This window comes from Metarhizium album, assembly GCF_000804445.1.
Source record: "Metarhizium album ARSEF 1941 chromosome Unknown scaffold_6, whole genome shotgun sequence".
In the NCBI taxonomy this organism is placed as follows: Eukaryota; Fungi; Ascomycota; class Sordariomycetes; order Hypocreales; family Clavicipitaceae; genus Metarhizium; species Metarhizium album.
In genome coordinates, this window is record NW_024467580.1 from 1127649 (window position 1) to 1142082 (window position 14434).

Here is a 14434-nt window from a genome sequence, read left to right on the forward strand (position 1 = left end):
GTCATCTTTGAGAAGGGGGCATGATGGCCGCCTGCGTGAAAAAATGGCGGAAGGCGCAGCCAGGAGGTACACGCGGAGGGGAGTTTCCGGTCAGTTCAAATTTGCCACGCGATCGAGACACGCTATCACGTGCAAAGCGATGTGTCCGTGACTTCAGCCCACTAACTTACTTGACGCAAACTACCAGCTTTAGAACTTTAGTAAGCTCCTGGTACCTACGTAAGTACTTAGACTCAAATACTTAAGTAAAAAACTACAGCGTTTCCGCATGAGAGGTATCATCAAAGATGCCGGGCTGCTCCCGTGGTGAACAATTTTCATCGCCTGTGGGACTTTACCCGACATTAGCACTCAGGCTTCGTTGTTAGTAATCACTAAGTAAGTACGGAGTACAGTACGGCTTTGTGAGCGCTCTACCAGTACAGAGTGGACTAGACTGGCCAGGCCAGAGTGCATAAGTACGGAGCGCCAGCTGAAAATGCCTACCCGCTCTCGATGGTTATTTCTCTGCTTCTGTGCTTGGCGCACGTCGGATTGGTCGCATGTGAAGCAAGCATGATGATTTGACCAAGGTACCTAAGTACTCACCCCTGTACGGAGTACGCAAGTTTGATGTTCATTCGCACCTGCGAACTTGGGCAGGTACATTGGCCGCTGCGCCAAGAGTCAAGAGATAGAGGTGCCTTATGAAGCTAGGCTTCTTATTGGCTACACGCCCTTGTCCGCGACTTCGTACACCTCTGATCGAGCTTCGACGATCGCGTCAGGGTTGATCCGCTGCCATTCCCGACTTCATCGATTGCGCCTCTGTGAGCCTGCCATATCAGCCGCAGCAAATGGGCTGAAACGAATCTGCTGCGTCAGCGTCCAGCTCGCTCGAGTGACCACTGACCACCAGACCGTCCGAGGGTTCGAGCCGGCCGTTCATCGCCGACAAGGGCTGGCTGGCGCCTTTGAAGGCAGCAGCCGGCTACATCTCAAACTGTTTCTTCCAACTAGAAAATAAAGATGCAAACCCGAGTCGATCGTGACAGCAGACAGAGCGATAACCAAGATGCGCAACCTACCTCGCCAGCAGGAAAACAGCCCAAAGTCTCCTTCTTGTCATCGCCGACGGAAATACACCTAGATATTTCTAGGCGTTTAATTTACCCGGACGCCCCATCCTTGAAGCATGCCAGCAGATACTTCTATAGCATTGTCGATACTGGCATCATGTTGAAGATTGAGTGGCTCTTCTCGCGGCGGAAATTGCCCTTGGAATGTCCCAACGACAGGGGATGCGATCTGGGGAGCGACTTGCGTTTTTGCAGAGGAAGCGTGGCGTATGTTCCCGTTGGGTTTAGATCCTATCCTTTAGATCGCGAGCGTTGATGTGTGTGTTGCACAGGCTACTGATGAAGCGACGCCGCGAGCACATTGAATGTGACTCTCGTCCTGGAATTTGATGCATCATATACGGCACACCTACCTGTTCGCATCGCGAAAGTAGTCGAAATCTGTGGCGGTCTAGGCTGAAGACCAAATTCACCACTGAACTTTGGTGGATTCTCGTTGCCTATTTCCATTGCCAGGGGTGGGATGCTGGTCTCAGACAACGTTTGACAAAGAGGGGCGTCAGCGTTGACTGCATGCATGCCTTGCCACTCTCTGGTTGATATTCCCTTATATCACATCTTATGGTCATGACATGTTCATCGGGCCAGGTACGAGAGCGGTACGGGCAGAAGCGGTATTCATTACGTATACTCATAGCTACTTGTCAGCAGATTTATTTGCTGTTTATTCTTCACTTCTATTTTTTGCTTGGAAACGGAAACATACTGTGAGGTCCAAGGGCGTCAAGTGTGTAACACGCCGTACTTGTGCTACCACATCAGTAGCCAAAGAACACAAGCCACGTCCTCGGGGACTGATGTATATTTTGCCAATCATTTTACTACGTACTCGAAAGTGAGCGCTGAACACCAGGGCCTGCCTATTTGCAACACAGTACTCCGTATCAGCAATGCTTCATTGGGTCAACTGACCACAGCCTCTGACATCCTGATCTGAGTAACAAACCTGTGATATATCTTGCCTTGGTGTCACGATGCAACCAAAACCTGTTGAACCGAGAAGCAAGCCGATTGCAACGCTCAATGCAGGGGAACCAGTAGTGCTTTTACCTGGCACTCCGTCGAGGTCCACGATTTGGGCACATGTCAATCCCAAATTACCGAAGCAGGTCTCATCAAGGCGAGGAGACCTCGGGGCTCCAGAAGCTGACAAGCCTACTATGTATGTCGGGCCATGTCTCGATGCCGGAAGGATTGCTCCGGCGTTGGGTGGCAGAAAAGTTCTGATTCGTGGCTGGTAATATCAGAAGCAGGGATTGCCCAACGCGTTAGCACATTCTATCGCCATCATCATCATCTGCCACTATCGGTCCCCTCTCGGACTCGACAGCCATCTCTCCCAGCGAAGCGAGGGGCAAGCGAGCAGTGGGCTACAATCTCTTAGCAAGGGCTCTGGACGAAACGCACCGACGCCACTTTTAGGGATGACCTCACCCGGCTACTCCGTACTCACGCTCTGTCGAATTCAGGTCTGGGCACCTACTATGCAGAGTATAGATCCGCCGCTGGGGAACAAGACTTGACTCAGCGTCATACCCAACCCTACGATCCCAAACATATCATGTAGACGGTGGTGCTGGGTCAAAGCATGATTTGTCGCAGATGACAGACTGAGCAGAGAAGTTACACAATGCTATTCCCGGCCCAGAACTCAAGGTGCTGGACAGACTGTGGATATTATTGCCTGGACGGCGTGGACCGACCAATGGACATACCGAGAGCTCGATAGGATTCTTGATCAGTCACGACTCATAAGTGACTGGCGCAGCATTGCTGGTCGGCGTGCGGGATAATGTGCGGCACGGATGGAGCAAGGAATTCGATATCACGACTTCGGCTGTTGACTAGGTAGTGGCGTTTGGGATGTGCAGAACAGCAGAATGCAGTCAACTACGGTATAACGTTATATTGTCAGATTGTCAGTGGCAACATGTCTCGGTCGGGGCCTCTTCGTCCTGCTCTCGAGTCTCCGCGCTCCGTGATACGCACAATCCATCTCTCCAGGTTCCTGCCCGCCAGCTTCCCCGGCCTCCGAGACAAAGGTCCCCTGATTCTCCATGGCTTGGCCAAATGCCTACTCAAGTGTGTGGCATGCCGTGCCGTGCGACAGTTGAACGGCCCTGCCACCCCTTGGCAGACGTACGCACCCCTCCATCCACTCCGTCAAAAGAACACCACGCACCATGAACATGTGGGTGTCGCCGATTCCCGCAAGCCTTTCTTTGTGATTCCGTCGAATGCCAATGCAGTGTTGCCTGCCCCGGCAATCCCTCTACTCACCGTCCTTTTCTGGTTGGAAGGAGACAACATCATTCGGATCCAGCCTTCAGGTTGACATCAGAAACCCAAGCTCCGTGACGGTCCGACTTTGACTTTGTACGAGCATCAAAGGTTTAGAGACGCCGTCTTCTCTTCTCTTCTTTTCTTTTACTTGAATTTGAAATCTCACACACGAACCTGGGAAGTCACCCCGGCAGCAATGGCAGTGTCCCATACAGAGCTGTATAAGCTATCCGCCACGCAGGCAGCCGAGCGGATACGTACGAACCAGCTCTCCGCACTGGACTATGTCAAGGCGCTCCTTGAACGAGTACGTGACCGTGACCCGCAGGTCGGAGCCTGGGTATTCCTTGACGAGAATGCCGTCCTGGACCAGGCGAAGAAGCTGGACGAGCTACCTGCGGAGAGGAGAGGGCCGTTGCATGGTCTCGCAGTCGGCATCAAGGACATTTTTCTCACCCGAGGTACTTGTCTGACGACGTCTCCGGACTCGAGGGCGCGATTTACATGCTGACTCTAGACTCAGACATGCCAACCAGGTACTATTCGCGTCTACATGCCCAAGATGGAAACGCCGCTGCCGACTCGGCTTGCGTTGGCCTTCTACGCTCAGCGGGAGCCATCATTTTTGGAAAGACGGCGACCACGGAGTTTGCATCCATGACAGAGGGCGGTCGATGCGCCAACCCGCACAATGCTAAGCGTACGCCCGGTGGTTCCTCGTCAGGATCAGCGGCCGCCGTGGCAGACTTCCAGGCACCGCTGTCACTCGGCAGTCAGACCGGGGGGAGCATCGTGCAACCGGCGTCGTACAACGGCGTTTATGGTTTCAAAGTAACGTTATACGCACCCTCCTTTCGCCTACAGGTGCTGCTGCCATCCTTCTCTGTCCTCCACTAACACAGAGCAGGCGACTTGGAGTACCATTTCCACCGAGGGAATGTGCAGAGTCTCAGTCTCAGCAGACACACCAGGGTTTTATGCCCGAAACGTCGACGATCTTGAGCTACTAGCACACTTGTTCCGCTTGGACTCACTACTTGCCGAGCCCGCGCCGCCCCTCTCGGTCAACGATGCGAGAATTGCCTTCATCAAGACTCATGTTTGGCCGAATGCCGAACCTGGGACCTGGGCGGCATGGAATCTAGCCCAGACATTACTGGCGGAGAACGGGGCTACGATCGAACATGTTGAACTGCCCGATAGTTTCGAGAATTGCCTCGAATGGAGAAAGACTGTTGTTACGGAGGAGACAAGGGCTGCGTTTTTGCCAAGTGTGTCAAACCTGCCGGGACCTGTCAGGACTTGGGAAACTCGGGCTACCTACTCCAAAGCTCTTGGCTGCAAGTGCTGACAAGCTCTGTGTAGGATACCTTGAAGACAAGACCAAGTTACACGTGGACATCGTCGCCCTTGTGGAGTCCCCAAATTCCTGCAGCCGAAAGAGACTCCTCGAGGCTCTCGACGGCATCTCTCGCCTGCGCAGAGACTGGGATCAAATTGCAAGCCAGTACGACATTATAATCACACCGAGCGCAATCGATGAAGCGCCAGAGGGCCTTGAGTGCACCGGTACCGCGGCATGTCTCCTTCCAGCCCCCTCTTGCATACAGATATCATGTGTGTATCATATATGTAGCTAACATGATTAGGTCTTCTGCGAGATGTGGACTATTCTCCACGCACCGGCCATGAATGTCCCTGGTTTCTTCGGCAGATGTGGCCTCCCCATCGGCCTACAGGTCGTCGGTGCGCGGTACAACGACATGCAGGTTTTGCGAGGCGGGAAGCTTGTTGGGCAAGTGTTCAATCGGCGATGGCGGCTCTGAACGCCATGCACGACATGTTATGTACATGACTTCAGCTGGTAGTTGCAGGATCGCAACGCTACACGGTTCCCCTGCTGCCCCAAGCGGTTGGTTCAGAGCTCATGATGAACTCGATCTTTTTTGCATTCACAATGTTTGCGTGTTTCAAAAGCGGCTCGTGAACCGACTTGCCGTCCACCTTTACGCCCTTGATATAGGCTTTGCCTTGGGTACCTGCGCCCGGCGCAGATATGACAAGAGTATGGCCGTCTGTCCCCGACGTTGTAGGGAGTCGAATCTCGACTTTGTCGAAGAAGGGGGTCCCTATGACATACTCGTCGGTCGCAGGATTCAGGGGATAGAATCCCAGAGCCGAAAAGACGTACCACGCGCTCATTTGCCCCAGATCCTCATTCCCACAGAGTCCCGCAGCGGTGTTGTTGTATTCCGTCCACGCAATGTCGCGGACTTTGTCAGCAGAGTCCATGGGGTATCCAATGGCCGAATACAAATACGGCACATGGTGAGAGGGCTCGTTGCTGTGCATGTTGCGGCCCTCGGAGAAGTGCTGGTCCAGCCTGGCCTTCATGCCCTCCTTGCCGCCCCTGAACAGGGACGCCAAACCGCCCGCGTCGTGCATGACATCAAACGTATACACCCACTTGTCGCCTTCTGTCCAGCCCCAGTCGTCCCTTGCAAAAGTCCCGTTGGCGTTGCGCGTCTGCATGAATTGCGTCTGATTGTTCCAGATGTTGACGTAGTTGCGGCTTCGAGCCACGAGTTCCTCTGCGGAAGCATGGTCGCCCGCGTGGGTGGCCACGACGGCGGCAGCAAAATCATCAAAGGCATAGTCAAGAGTGCGGCTGGCCGCCTCGGCCCATCTGTCGTTGTCGACCCAGCCGTGTTGGAGGTAGCTCGTGAGGCCGGCCCTGGCTTCGTGCGGCGTGTTGGGCTCCCTCTCGAAATACAAGAGCTCGGTGTCTCGCTCCGGCGGGACGTAGGCGTCCGTGTGGACGGCCTTCCAGGCTTTCTGGATGTCGAAGTCGTTGAAGCCGCGGGCGAGAGCGTTTGCGATGACGGCATCCGCGTTGGTGGCAATCATGGTGTTTGTCTCAACCATGTTTGCCCATATCGGTAGGCGGCCGGACCAGTCGAAGATGCGGAGGAGCGAGCGCATCATGGAGTTCACGCGCTCCGGAGCCAAGAGCGTGAGGAGGGCATGCTCCGCCCTGTACGTGTCCCAGATGGACCACGACTGATAGTACGAATCGTTGTCTCCGTGTACGCTGTCAGTATAGCCGCTGTAGAAGCACCGCCTGCTCGGGTCCGTGTGGCCCATGGGCTCCGAGTAGTCGTTGGGGTACTGGAGCGCATGGAACAGCGCCGTGTAGAAGATTGCTTGCTGGTCGTGCTCCAAGTCCGTCTTGTTGGCGCCGTCTATCGTGATCCGGCCCAGCTTCTCCAGCCAGGCTTGCTTGGTCTGCTCCACCGTCGACTCCAAGGGACGCCCGTCGGGAATCTCGACGTCGAGGTTCCTGCGCGCTTGCTCGACGCTGACGAAGGATACTGCCGTTCGGACTTCGACCCTCTGCTGCGCCTTGTCAAACACGACATATGCGCCGACATCCTTGCCCCGAAGCCCCTTGACTCCCCTTTCCGTCTTGCTCCCCTGGGAAGTGCCGTAAGACTCGAACGGCGCCGAGAATCGGGAAACGAAGAATGCGCTGAAGTTCTTGGGCTGGTAGGGCCCGATGGCATATTCTTGCCTCTGCGTGTTGCTCCCTGAAACTTCGCGCCTCTGGGGGTCGATTTCCACATGGCCAGTCCAGTTGAGGCGCGTAGCCTGCACAGCTACATATGGCTGAGGGCGGAATTTCGAGCCCGACCTGTGTTGGAAGTCGAACCGGATGTGCCCGACGTGAGATGTCGCAGACATGGCTACTTTGATGGAGTGCTCGTACTCGCCGAGCTCCGCATGGGACGAATCTGAACCAGACTCATCGGCGGCGGCGCCCCCCTCAGACGCATCAGACCGTCTCGTAGAAGCTCGCTTCCTCGCCCGTCCATTGGAGCCCTCCCTCACGCTGTCTGGGACGGTGCCGCCGCCGCCAGGACACGGAGGACAGGCGTCGCCGTACTCCTCGTGAGCCCACTGCTCTGTCAGATTGTAGTTGAAGTCCCCCACGGAGTCGGCGTCCAGCAGGACCTGATAGACGTACGGAGTGCTCGTCTCGTCAGACTTTCGAAACGAAAGCCCCCGTTTATGGAACTGCGTGCGAACACCACCGACGGCACGCAGCAGTCCCGGAGCCAGCGCCATCTGGCCTTGCTCGCCCATCCAGATTGCCGGCTGGTGGGTTGCCTGGAAGCCATGCACGCGCCTGTCGAGATCCGAGTACGGCACTTGCGAGATGTAGTTCTCGCGTGTCTGGGGCGTCCATCTTGTCATGCCGAAGGGGGGACACACGCTGGGAATCATGCCTCCGTTGCTGTCGGGCACGAAGCCACGCGTGCCGATGAGGGGATTGACGAATTTCAAGACGCCCGCTCCGTCGTGAAAGGACGCCGACTCCGTGTCCATGTTTGCGCTGGCCGCGGCCATGGACGAGGCCGCCAGTGCCGCTGCCCGGCACATGCTGTTGGGAGACGGCATTCGGATATGGCGAGGCGAGTGGCCTGTTCGCAAACGCAAACCATGTATGTGGAAAAAAGACGTTTCATTCGTGTCTTGTGACTCTTGTCCCACCAACCGACCCCCTCCCGCCAAATGGTGATGTGATGATCGTTTTTTTCCCCGCCTCCCCGGCTGGCTCCTCGGCCGACTTCGGCATGGACCGTAATTCTACGACCGAGATATCCAGCTCGTGCCGATCGACGGCTTTGAACGGGCAACGAAGAGCTGATTGGAATACCATCCGACGTTTTGGGGCTCCAAGACACTCCACGCACACAGTGTTGCTGTGTGACGTGTCGGCGTCGATGTCCAGATACGAGCATTTGGCGCAGTCTTGTCGATTCGCATGACATACTTCTCGTGTGCAAAGCGGACCTTCATGGCTATGGTCATCGTTGTTTGCCTCCATTCCGCGGCTGAACGGCATAGGCAAGCGGGCTATCCCATAAACCCTTGAAATGATCCCAGCCGCGTCAGGACCCGCGCCAGTCACCAGTGCGGCACAATCTGGTCTGTGATCTTGTACCTTCGAATTCGGCTTCTTGAAGCATGGTTCTATTCTACATGGACAAATATGGCTCATGATAGGTGGTGAGCTGAAAGACGGCAGGCACACAAGGGGCCATCACAGAGAAGCAATGTCTCTTCTGTCACGTCTTGCTTGGGCAAGCCACCCGCCTGTGCCTCTCTAGACCGGTCACTCATTGATGCGTTTCCTCCCCTGTTTTTGGCATCTCAGCCTTTCAGCTGGCTCTTCATTTCGCTCTTGATTCTCGTGATGGTGCCGGCGCCACCATACACCATGCCCGTGTACACCATGGCTACGCTCGCGCCGGCATTCAGCATCTTCAGGGCCTGCTCGCCGTTGGTGACGCCACCGGTGGCAAAGACAATCTTCTGGTCACCCGAGTCTGCGGGCTGTGCGTCAAGCATCCTTCGGTACCGGCCGACCAGGTCCAACGTGCGGTCGAACATGGCTGGGCCGGAATAGCCACCCGTCTCCATCAACGCCCTGCGTTCGTCGTTGGTGAGCTTGACTCCCGGGGGGACCAGGCCAGTGCGCCTATTGGTGGTGTTTCCAACAATGACGCCGTCGACACCGCTCCTCCGCACGGCCTCGACAATACCCTCCACTTGCGTGTCGCCGTCTTCGTCGGGCGACACCTTGACCATGACCTTGGGCCGCGACTTTCTGTCCGTCTTGGCGGCCTCGTCCACGACGGCCGAGAGGAGCCTCGTCAGGGGCTCGGCGGCCTGCAGGTCCCGAAGACCGGGGGTGTTGGGACTGCTTACGTTGACGACCAAAACGTCTGCGTAGCGAGCTAGTCTTCGGACGCAGTATACATAATCATCGGCGACGGCCTTTTCGTCCCGCCCGTCCGTCTCCTTGTTCTTGGCAATCTGGACGGCGAGGAGTTTGCCCGGTTGCAAACTGCCCGGGGGCACGGCGGCGGCCCCATCCAGCACCTCCCGCTCCGTGACACCCAGCGACCGTGCAAATCGCCGAAGACGGTCTCGCAGCCGTCTGGCCACGTCGTCGGCGCCTCGAGAATTCAACCCGTAGCGATTCACCATGCCGTCGGTGGCGGGGATCCTGAAGACACGAGGCTTGGGGTTGCCCGTCTGGGGAAGCGGCGTGATGCCTCCAATCTCGACGACGCCGGCGCCCAGGGCGAAGAGGACATCTGGGATCTCGCCGTCCTTGTCTAGGCCGGCGGAAATTCCGATGGGATTGCTCAACTGGACATCGAATACAGATGTTGAGAGTTCGGGGATGCGCAGCGAGTTCCCTCGCTCGCGCGGATGAAGCCCGAGTCGATACAGAGTCTTCAATGCCAAGGTACCCGCGTGATGTGCCTCTTCGGCGTCGGCGAACAAGGCTCGCAGCGCGGGCGGGACAAGGTATCTGTGAGGGAATGCTCGCGTGTCGGTCGCGTAGAGGTATCCGACGCAGAGAGCGGCCGCAAGAGCGCCTCCGTACAGAACGGCTCGTGCGCGTCCAGCTTGGACGGATGCGCTGGTCGAGGAAGAGGCCCGTCGCCGTGATGCGGGCATGGAGATGCGGAAAGATTCGGCGCGGAGGTGGGAGGCTGGGCCGGAGCGGATGGCTCTTGCGGCTAGACGCGGGCGAGCAGCTGACGACGACATGATGTGACGAGGCTCGAGGCCGCAAGAGCCTCTCAATTGATTGACGTCGGTACCGTCTGGGCGAGACGTGGCGAGAAGAGGAATATTGACAGATCCGGTTTCGTGGGCATTGGTCTGATCCCTGAGCGAAGCGATTTCGTAGCAGGGCACTGGGGGCCCGGGGGCCCGGGGGGGGCACTAGGCAGCGGTCTGGTGCTATGGCCGCACAAGTATTGGCTGGATCAAGTACGTAGGTTTCGCAAGTTGCTGGGCTTGCAGGCCATCCATGGGACGTCGTCGTCTTTTCTGGTGCCAAGTGATTGTGTGTACCTACCTCTTACTTAAGTACCTAGGTACGTACTTTAGGTATCCGAGGTACCTCCCAGTCGCCGTGAGAGCACTCCATACCCAAGTGCCCAGGTAGCTACGTATGTATCTTGAAACCTTGATTGCACAAGCCCAGCAGGAATTTCGCATCTTGTGCGGCCGGAAAGGGTGAAAATTCGCGTACCAACATGCTGCGCTGCAGTGTAATGTTGCAGATGCAGAGGATCAGAAGCGTAACAAGTACCTACTGAGTACTCACCTTAAGAAGTAGCCAAGGCACTCCTCCGGACTCTGGAAAATAAACGAACTTGACAGCGCTTGAGCGCCAGTCCCTTTCGACTCGAGCGCTGGTTCCGTACTCGGGTACATTCGCGGGTCGACTTTCCGTCGCGGGCTCAACCTGAGCAGCCAGTCGGGTCTGGTAATCGTGCCCGCCCCACTTTATGTGGTTCGGCTAGCAAAAGCCCTCACCACCAAAGGTGGTGCTCGACAGCAAGGCGGGCCGGACACCAAGGCGGGCCAATTTTCAACCTAATAACGCTATTAACCTCTTCGCCTATAATGTACACCCTTCTCGTCCCAAATTTCTAGTAGATCTAGTACAGAATCCAGACGCCATTTACGTGCCTTTTTAGCTGCTTCAAAAAACGTCCTCTTGGCGTGGTTGTGGCGCCTTTTGTCGGCATGCTCTTTATGCTTGCTGTTCGCCTGATGAACTCGAGAAAGGTCTTTGCAAAGGCGTGATTGGAAGGAGAAACGGCGAATGGTTGACGCGACAGGTATGCATTTGTTGGCGGTGACGGGAGGGGAGCCATATGAAGAGGTGCATTATCTGTTGACTGTTTTTCTAGACCGGGAAATAAAAATAGGACATGTATAGAAAACCAGATATTACAGCCCTTTTTAAAAAAAAAATCAAAAAAATCAAAGGTCGTCACTCATTCATTGGAAGCTTCAACGAAAAAAAAAACCCCGGATGTAATTACGCAGCTCATTAAAGATCCACCTGATCAATCGCCGGCCACCATTGAGACCAGGCCCCCTGCTCGTCGAGGTTATTGCTGACTTCCGCGAAAAGCTGGTTCAACAAGGTATTAGTGTCGAGCTCGTGCTCGTGCTCGTGCTCGTGCTCGTGCCCTTGAACCGGCCAAGTCGCCTGCGCCGAGGGCCGCTCCGCGCCCCGAATCTCCCGAGTATGCGCGTCGGATCTATCCACGACACGGAACTCGTGGACAGACTGGTGTAGAGTATCAAAGTCTGCTCGTGTGCGCCCCTGGTATCGTGTCCGGTCCTCGGTTGCTCGCTCGTAGAGCACGGATGCATGGTGTATCGTTTTGATCTTGCGCGTGCCGCCCTCTCAATGTTAGCGCAACGGTGGCCACGGTCGTGTCATGCTTGCGGGCGGCTTACCCATCCGTCGGCGATTTTCCAGACAAGTCGAAACTTTTCCAGGTAGTCGAGACACATTTTGAGACAGTCGCTTGCTCGCGGGCTGCGGCCCAGGTTCATTCGGGGGTATTTCGCCACGTAGAGGTTGAGGTAGCCGGCTGAGAATGCGCAGAACCCGGCAAAGGGCGTCATGAGATGCACGCCACACTCGGAGGCCTCGTGTAGAATGGCGGCGATGTGCTCTGCCGCGCCGAAGAGGAGTCGGGAGCTGTCGTCCCACCAGCCCTCGGGGGCGGGCGCCCCCAGCATGGGCTGGTCGACTGGACCCCGTGGCTCCGACTCCGGGGTCGGCAGGAAGGGGAAGTACTCGCGGTGAAGCATGAGGGTGCTGACAAGGCGTAAGCAGGGGCGGCGGCGGCAAGTTGGGAGCCCCGTCGACCGCTACCGCTGTGGGAAGGGGATTCTTACCTCACGTAGTACAGGAGATTGAGGTAGACGAACGTCTCGCCGAAGCCGAGCGTCATGTGGACGGCCACCGAGTTGCTGGGGTAATGGAGCTTCCTACCTACTCCGTACTTGTCTGCTCTGTCTGGTGCTCCAGCAGGCAGGAGGGATGCAGTCCGACTTCCACCAGTTGATTGACACCAGTCTCGACTTGACTCCATCAATTATTAATGACTCCTCCGTATTTCCGACGTACCATTCCGGCCTCCCAACTCCTCAACTACCTGGCTCTTGAGTCTTGAGCCTCCGTGCTTGCGTTTGCTGGCCCGTCACTGTCACTGTCGAAATCAGAGGCATATCTAGCCACTTGTTCGCCGTATGTCTCGTGCTGGCGTCCAATGGAATCATATGATGACTCCCTTGCCGACTCGTTGAGCGTGCCCTCGTATGGACCTCGAAACGCCCGGGGTGGACGATACCGAGACCGTCGACACAAGCATGTTCAGCCAGTATACTCTAGGCTTGCGATCTGGCGGGTCGCATCGTGGTGTCAAGGTGAGCCACAAAAAGTCGAGGTATGGCTGTAAGCGATGCCGGACAAGACGCGTCAAGGTAAGTTTTGCCTCGTGAAAATTTTTTTCTTTTTTTTATTTCCCCCTTGAATCAAATTCTTGTGCAGCACGCCGTGCCCGTTGTCAAGGCAAGGAAGGGCTTGCTCGTGCATGGTTTTCTCTCCGTCTGCCCGTCTCTCCGTCTCCCCGTCTCTTTCTACCCAAGCACGTAGTTGTTTTCATTCACCACAAGCTGACCGTCACTCTCTCCCTCTGTAGTGCAATGAGCAGAAACCAGTCTGTGATAATTGCAAGCGGCATCGGTCAGAGTGCATCTATGATCGCGTGCCGCCCCTGACCACACCAGTTATTTCTCCTGCTCCTTTTCGCCCCGAGTCCGCGGAGGCTCGCGTTGCCGCCGCCATTGCCCGCAATATCGAGAACTCACATCTATCTGATCCTCCAGAATCACGAGAGCGCCGCATTCTGGAAACAAGGTTAATGTATCAATATGCAACTTCGACCGGCGCCACCATTGCCATTGACGACAAGGCCAAGGGGCTGTATGTGAACATGGTCCCAAGGCTGGCCCTCACCTCGGACGCTTTGTTGTATTGCATGTACTCGCTTGCTGCTTTGCATTGCAAGGTTGTTGGTGACCTCATGGGTCTCGTCAGTCGTGACGCTCATCGAAAGTACCTCTCCATGGGTCTGCGCGAGCATAACCTAGCCATTACCAACATAAACCCAGAGACCGCGGACGCAATATGTTTGACCTCGACTCTCCTCCGATGCTGCTCCTTCATCTTGCTACAGGATCGCGCGCGCCAGCCATATACCCCGCCAGTCGAGTGGTTGATGATGAATGCGAGTACAAAGGCCATAGTGGCCACAGCATTTGACCTGCCCGGAGGCAAGGAAAAGTCTGTCGCCGCCATGATGGTCGGTTTCTCACCTCTCGTATCCAACGAGCAAATGCGATTTGATCCGGCTCAGAGACGTGGATTAGAATTATTACTACGAAGAGACGACATTCGCGATGCGACGGAGCCTTGGGACCCCGAGTCCCAAGATGCGTTTGAATCTACACTTAGCTATTTGGGCGGGGCGATTGAAACGGCACGAGCTGGGGATAGACACGACGGCCTCCGACGGCTCATTATATTTCCCATGTTAGTAAAGGGAAGGTTTATAGAATTGGTTCAGGAAGGGCAACCTCGCGCAACCGTCTTTCTGGCGTATTATTTTGCTCTTTTGGCTCTACATAAGGACAGATGGTGGATCGGAGAAGCAGGGGCTCATGAAGTACGAGAAATGGCGGCCCATTTCACTGGCCATTGGCGAGCACTGTTGAATTGGCCGTTAAGAGTTGTCGAAACGGGCGAGATCCCTCCACTTGGCTGAGACGATCAGCGGTGTCCCGCGTACTCCATGCCGAGCCAAGGGTTTCCTGCTGGCCGAACAGCTCTATTTCTTAATTTGCACGAGGTTGGGCAAACGCCGCTGGCGGCGCAAAGATTGTCAGCGGGTCACAGCTGGCTAAAGGCTGGCGGTTATGATCATGCCTTTGGCTCTCTGTCTGATGCCACGACCATAAACTCGCATCCACATGGTTCGATGAGATGCGAACCAAATCTCTATTCCAAGTGAACGGAATTTGCCAAGAACTTTTGCATCAGGACAACGTAATTCGAGAATTCTTCGCACGCAATCCGC

The 14434-nt window shown here is 55.9% G+C and overlaps 5 protein-coding genes across 5 annotated transcripts; 2 read left to right on the forward strand and 3 right to left on the reverse strand.

Moving 5' to 3' along the window:
- Window positions 1-3597: 3597 nt before the first annotated feature.
- Window positions 3598-4752, forward strand: MAM_03436 (glutamyl-tRNA(Gln) amidotransferase subunit A; the record flags this gene model as incomplete). The annotated part of the gene is made up of 3 exons (XM_040822235.1): window positions 3598-3862; window positions 3919-4232; window positions 4309-4752. The coding sequence occupies 3 exons, from the start codon at window positions 3598-3600 to the stop codon at window positions 4750-4752; spliced, it is 1023 nt and encodes a 340-aa protein (XP_040680040.1).
- Window positions 4753-5285: 533 nt separating this feature from the next.
- MAM_03437 (Glycosyl hydrolase 92) lies at window positions 5286-8273 on the reverse strand (the record flags this gene model as incomplete). The annotated part of the gene is made up of 2 exons (XM_040822236.1): window positions 5286-7882; window positions 8156-8273. 2 exons carry the CDS (start codon window positions 8271-8273, stop codon window positions 5286-5288), a joined length of 2715 nt encoding a protein of 904 aa, XP_040680041.1.
- Window positions 8274-8615: 342 nt separating this feature from the next.
- On the reverse strand, window positions 8616-10028 carry MAM_03438 (dihydroorotate reductase PyrE; the record flags this gene model as incomplete). The annotated part of the gene is made up of 1 exon (XM_040822237.1): window positions 8616-10028. The coding sequence occupies one exon, from the start codon at window positions 10026-10028 to the stop codon at window positions 8616-8618; it is 1413 nt and encodes a 470-aa protein (XP_040680042.1).
- Window positions 10029-11328: 1300 nt separating this feature from the next.
- Window positions 11329-12247, reverse strand: MAM_03439 (uncharacterized protein; the record flags this gene model as incomplete). Its single annotated transcript, XM_040822238.1, has 3 exons — window positions 11329-11688; window positions 11745-12111; window positions 12192-12247. 3 exons carry the CDS (start codon window positions 12245-12247, stop codon window positions 11329-11331), a joined length of 783 nt encoding a protein of 260 aa, XP_040680043.1.
- A 367-nt stretch (window positions 12248-12614) lies between these two features.
- On the forward strand, window positions 12615-14122 carry MAM_03440 (C6 finger domain-containing protein; the record flags this gene model as incomplete). The annotated part of the gene is made up of 2 exons (XM_040822239.1): window positions 12615-12779; window positions 12998-14122. 2 exons carry the CDS (start codon window positions 12615-12617, stop codon window positions 14120-14122), a joined length of 1290 nt encoding a protein of 429 aa, XP_040680044.1.
- Window positions 14123-14434: the final 312 nt, after the last annotated feature.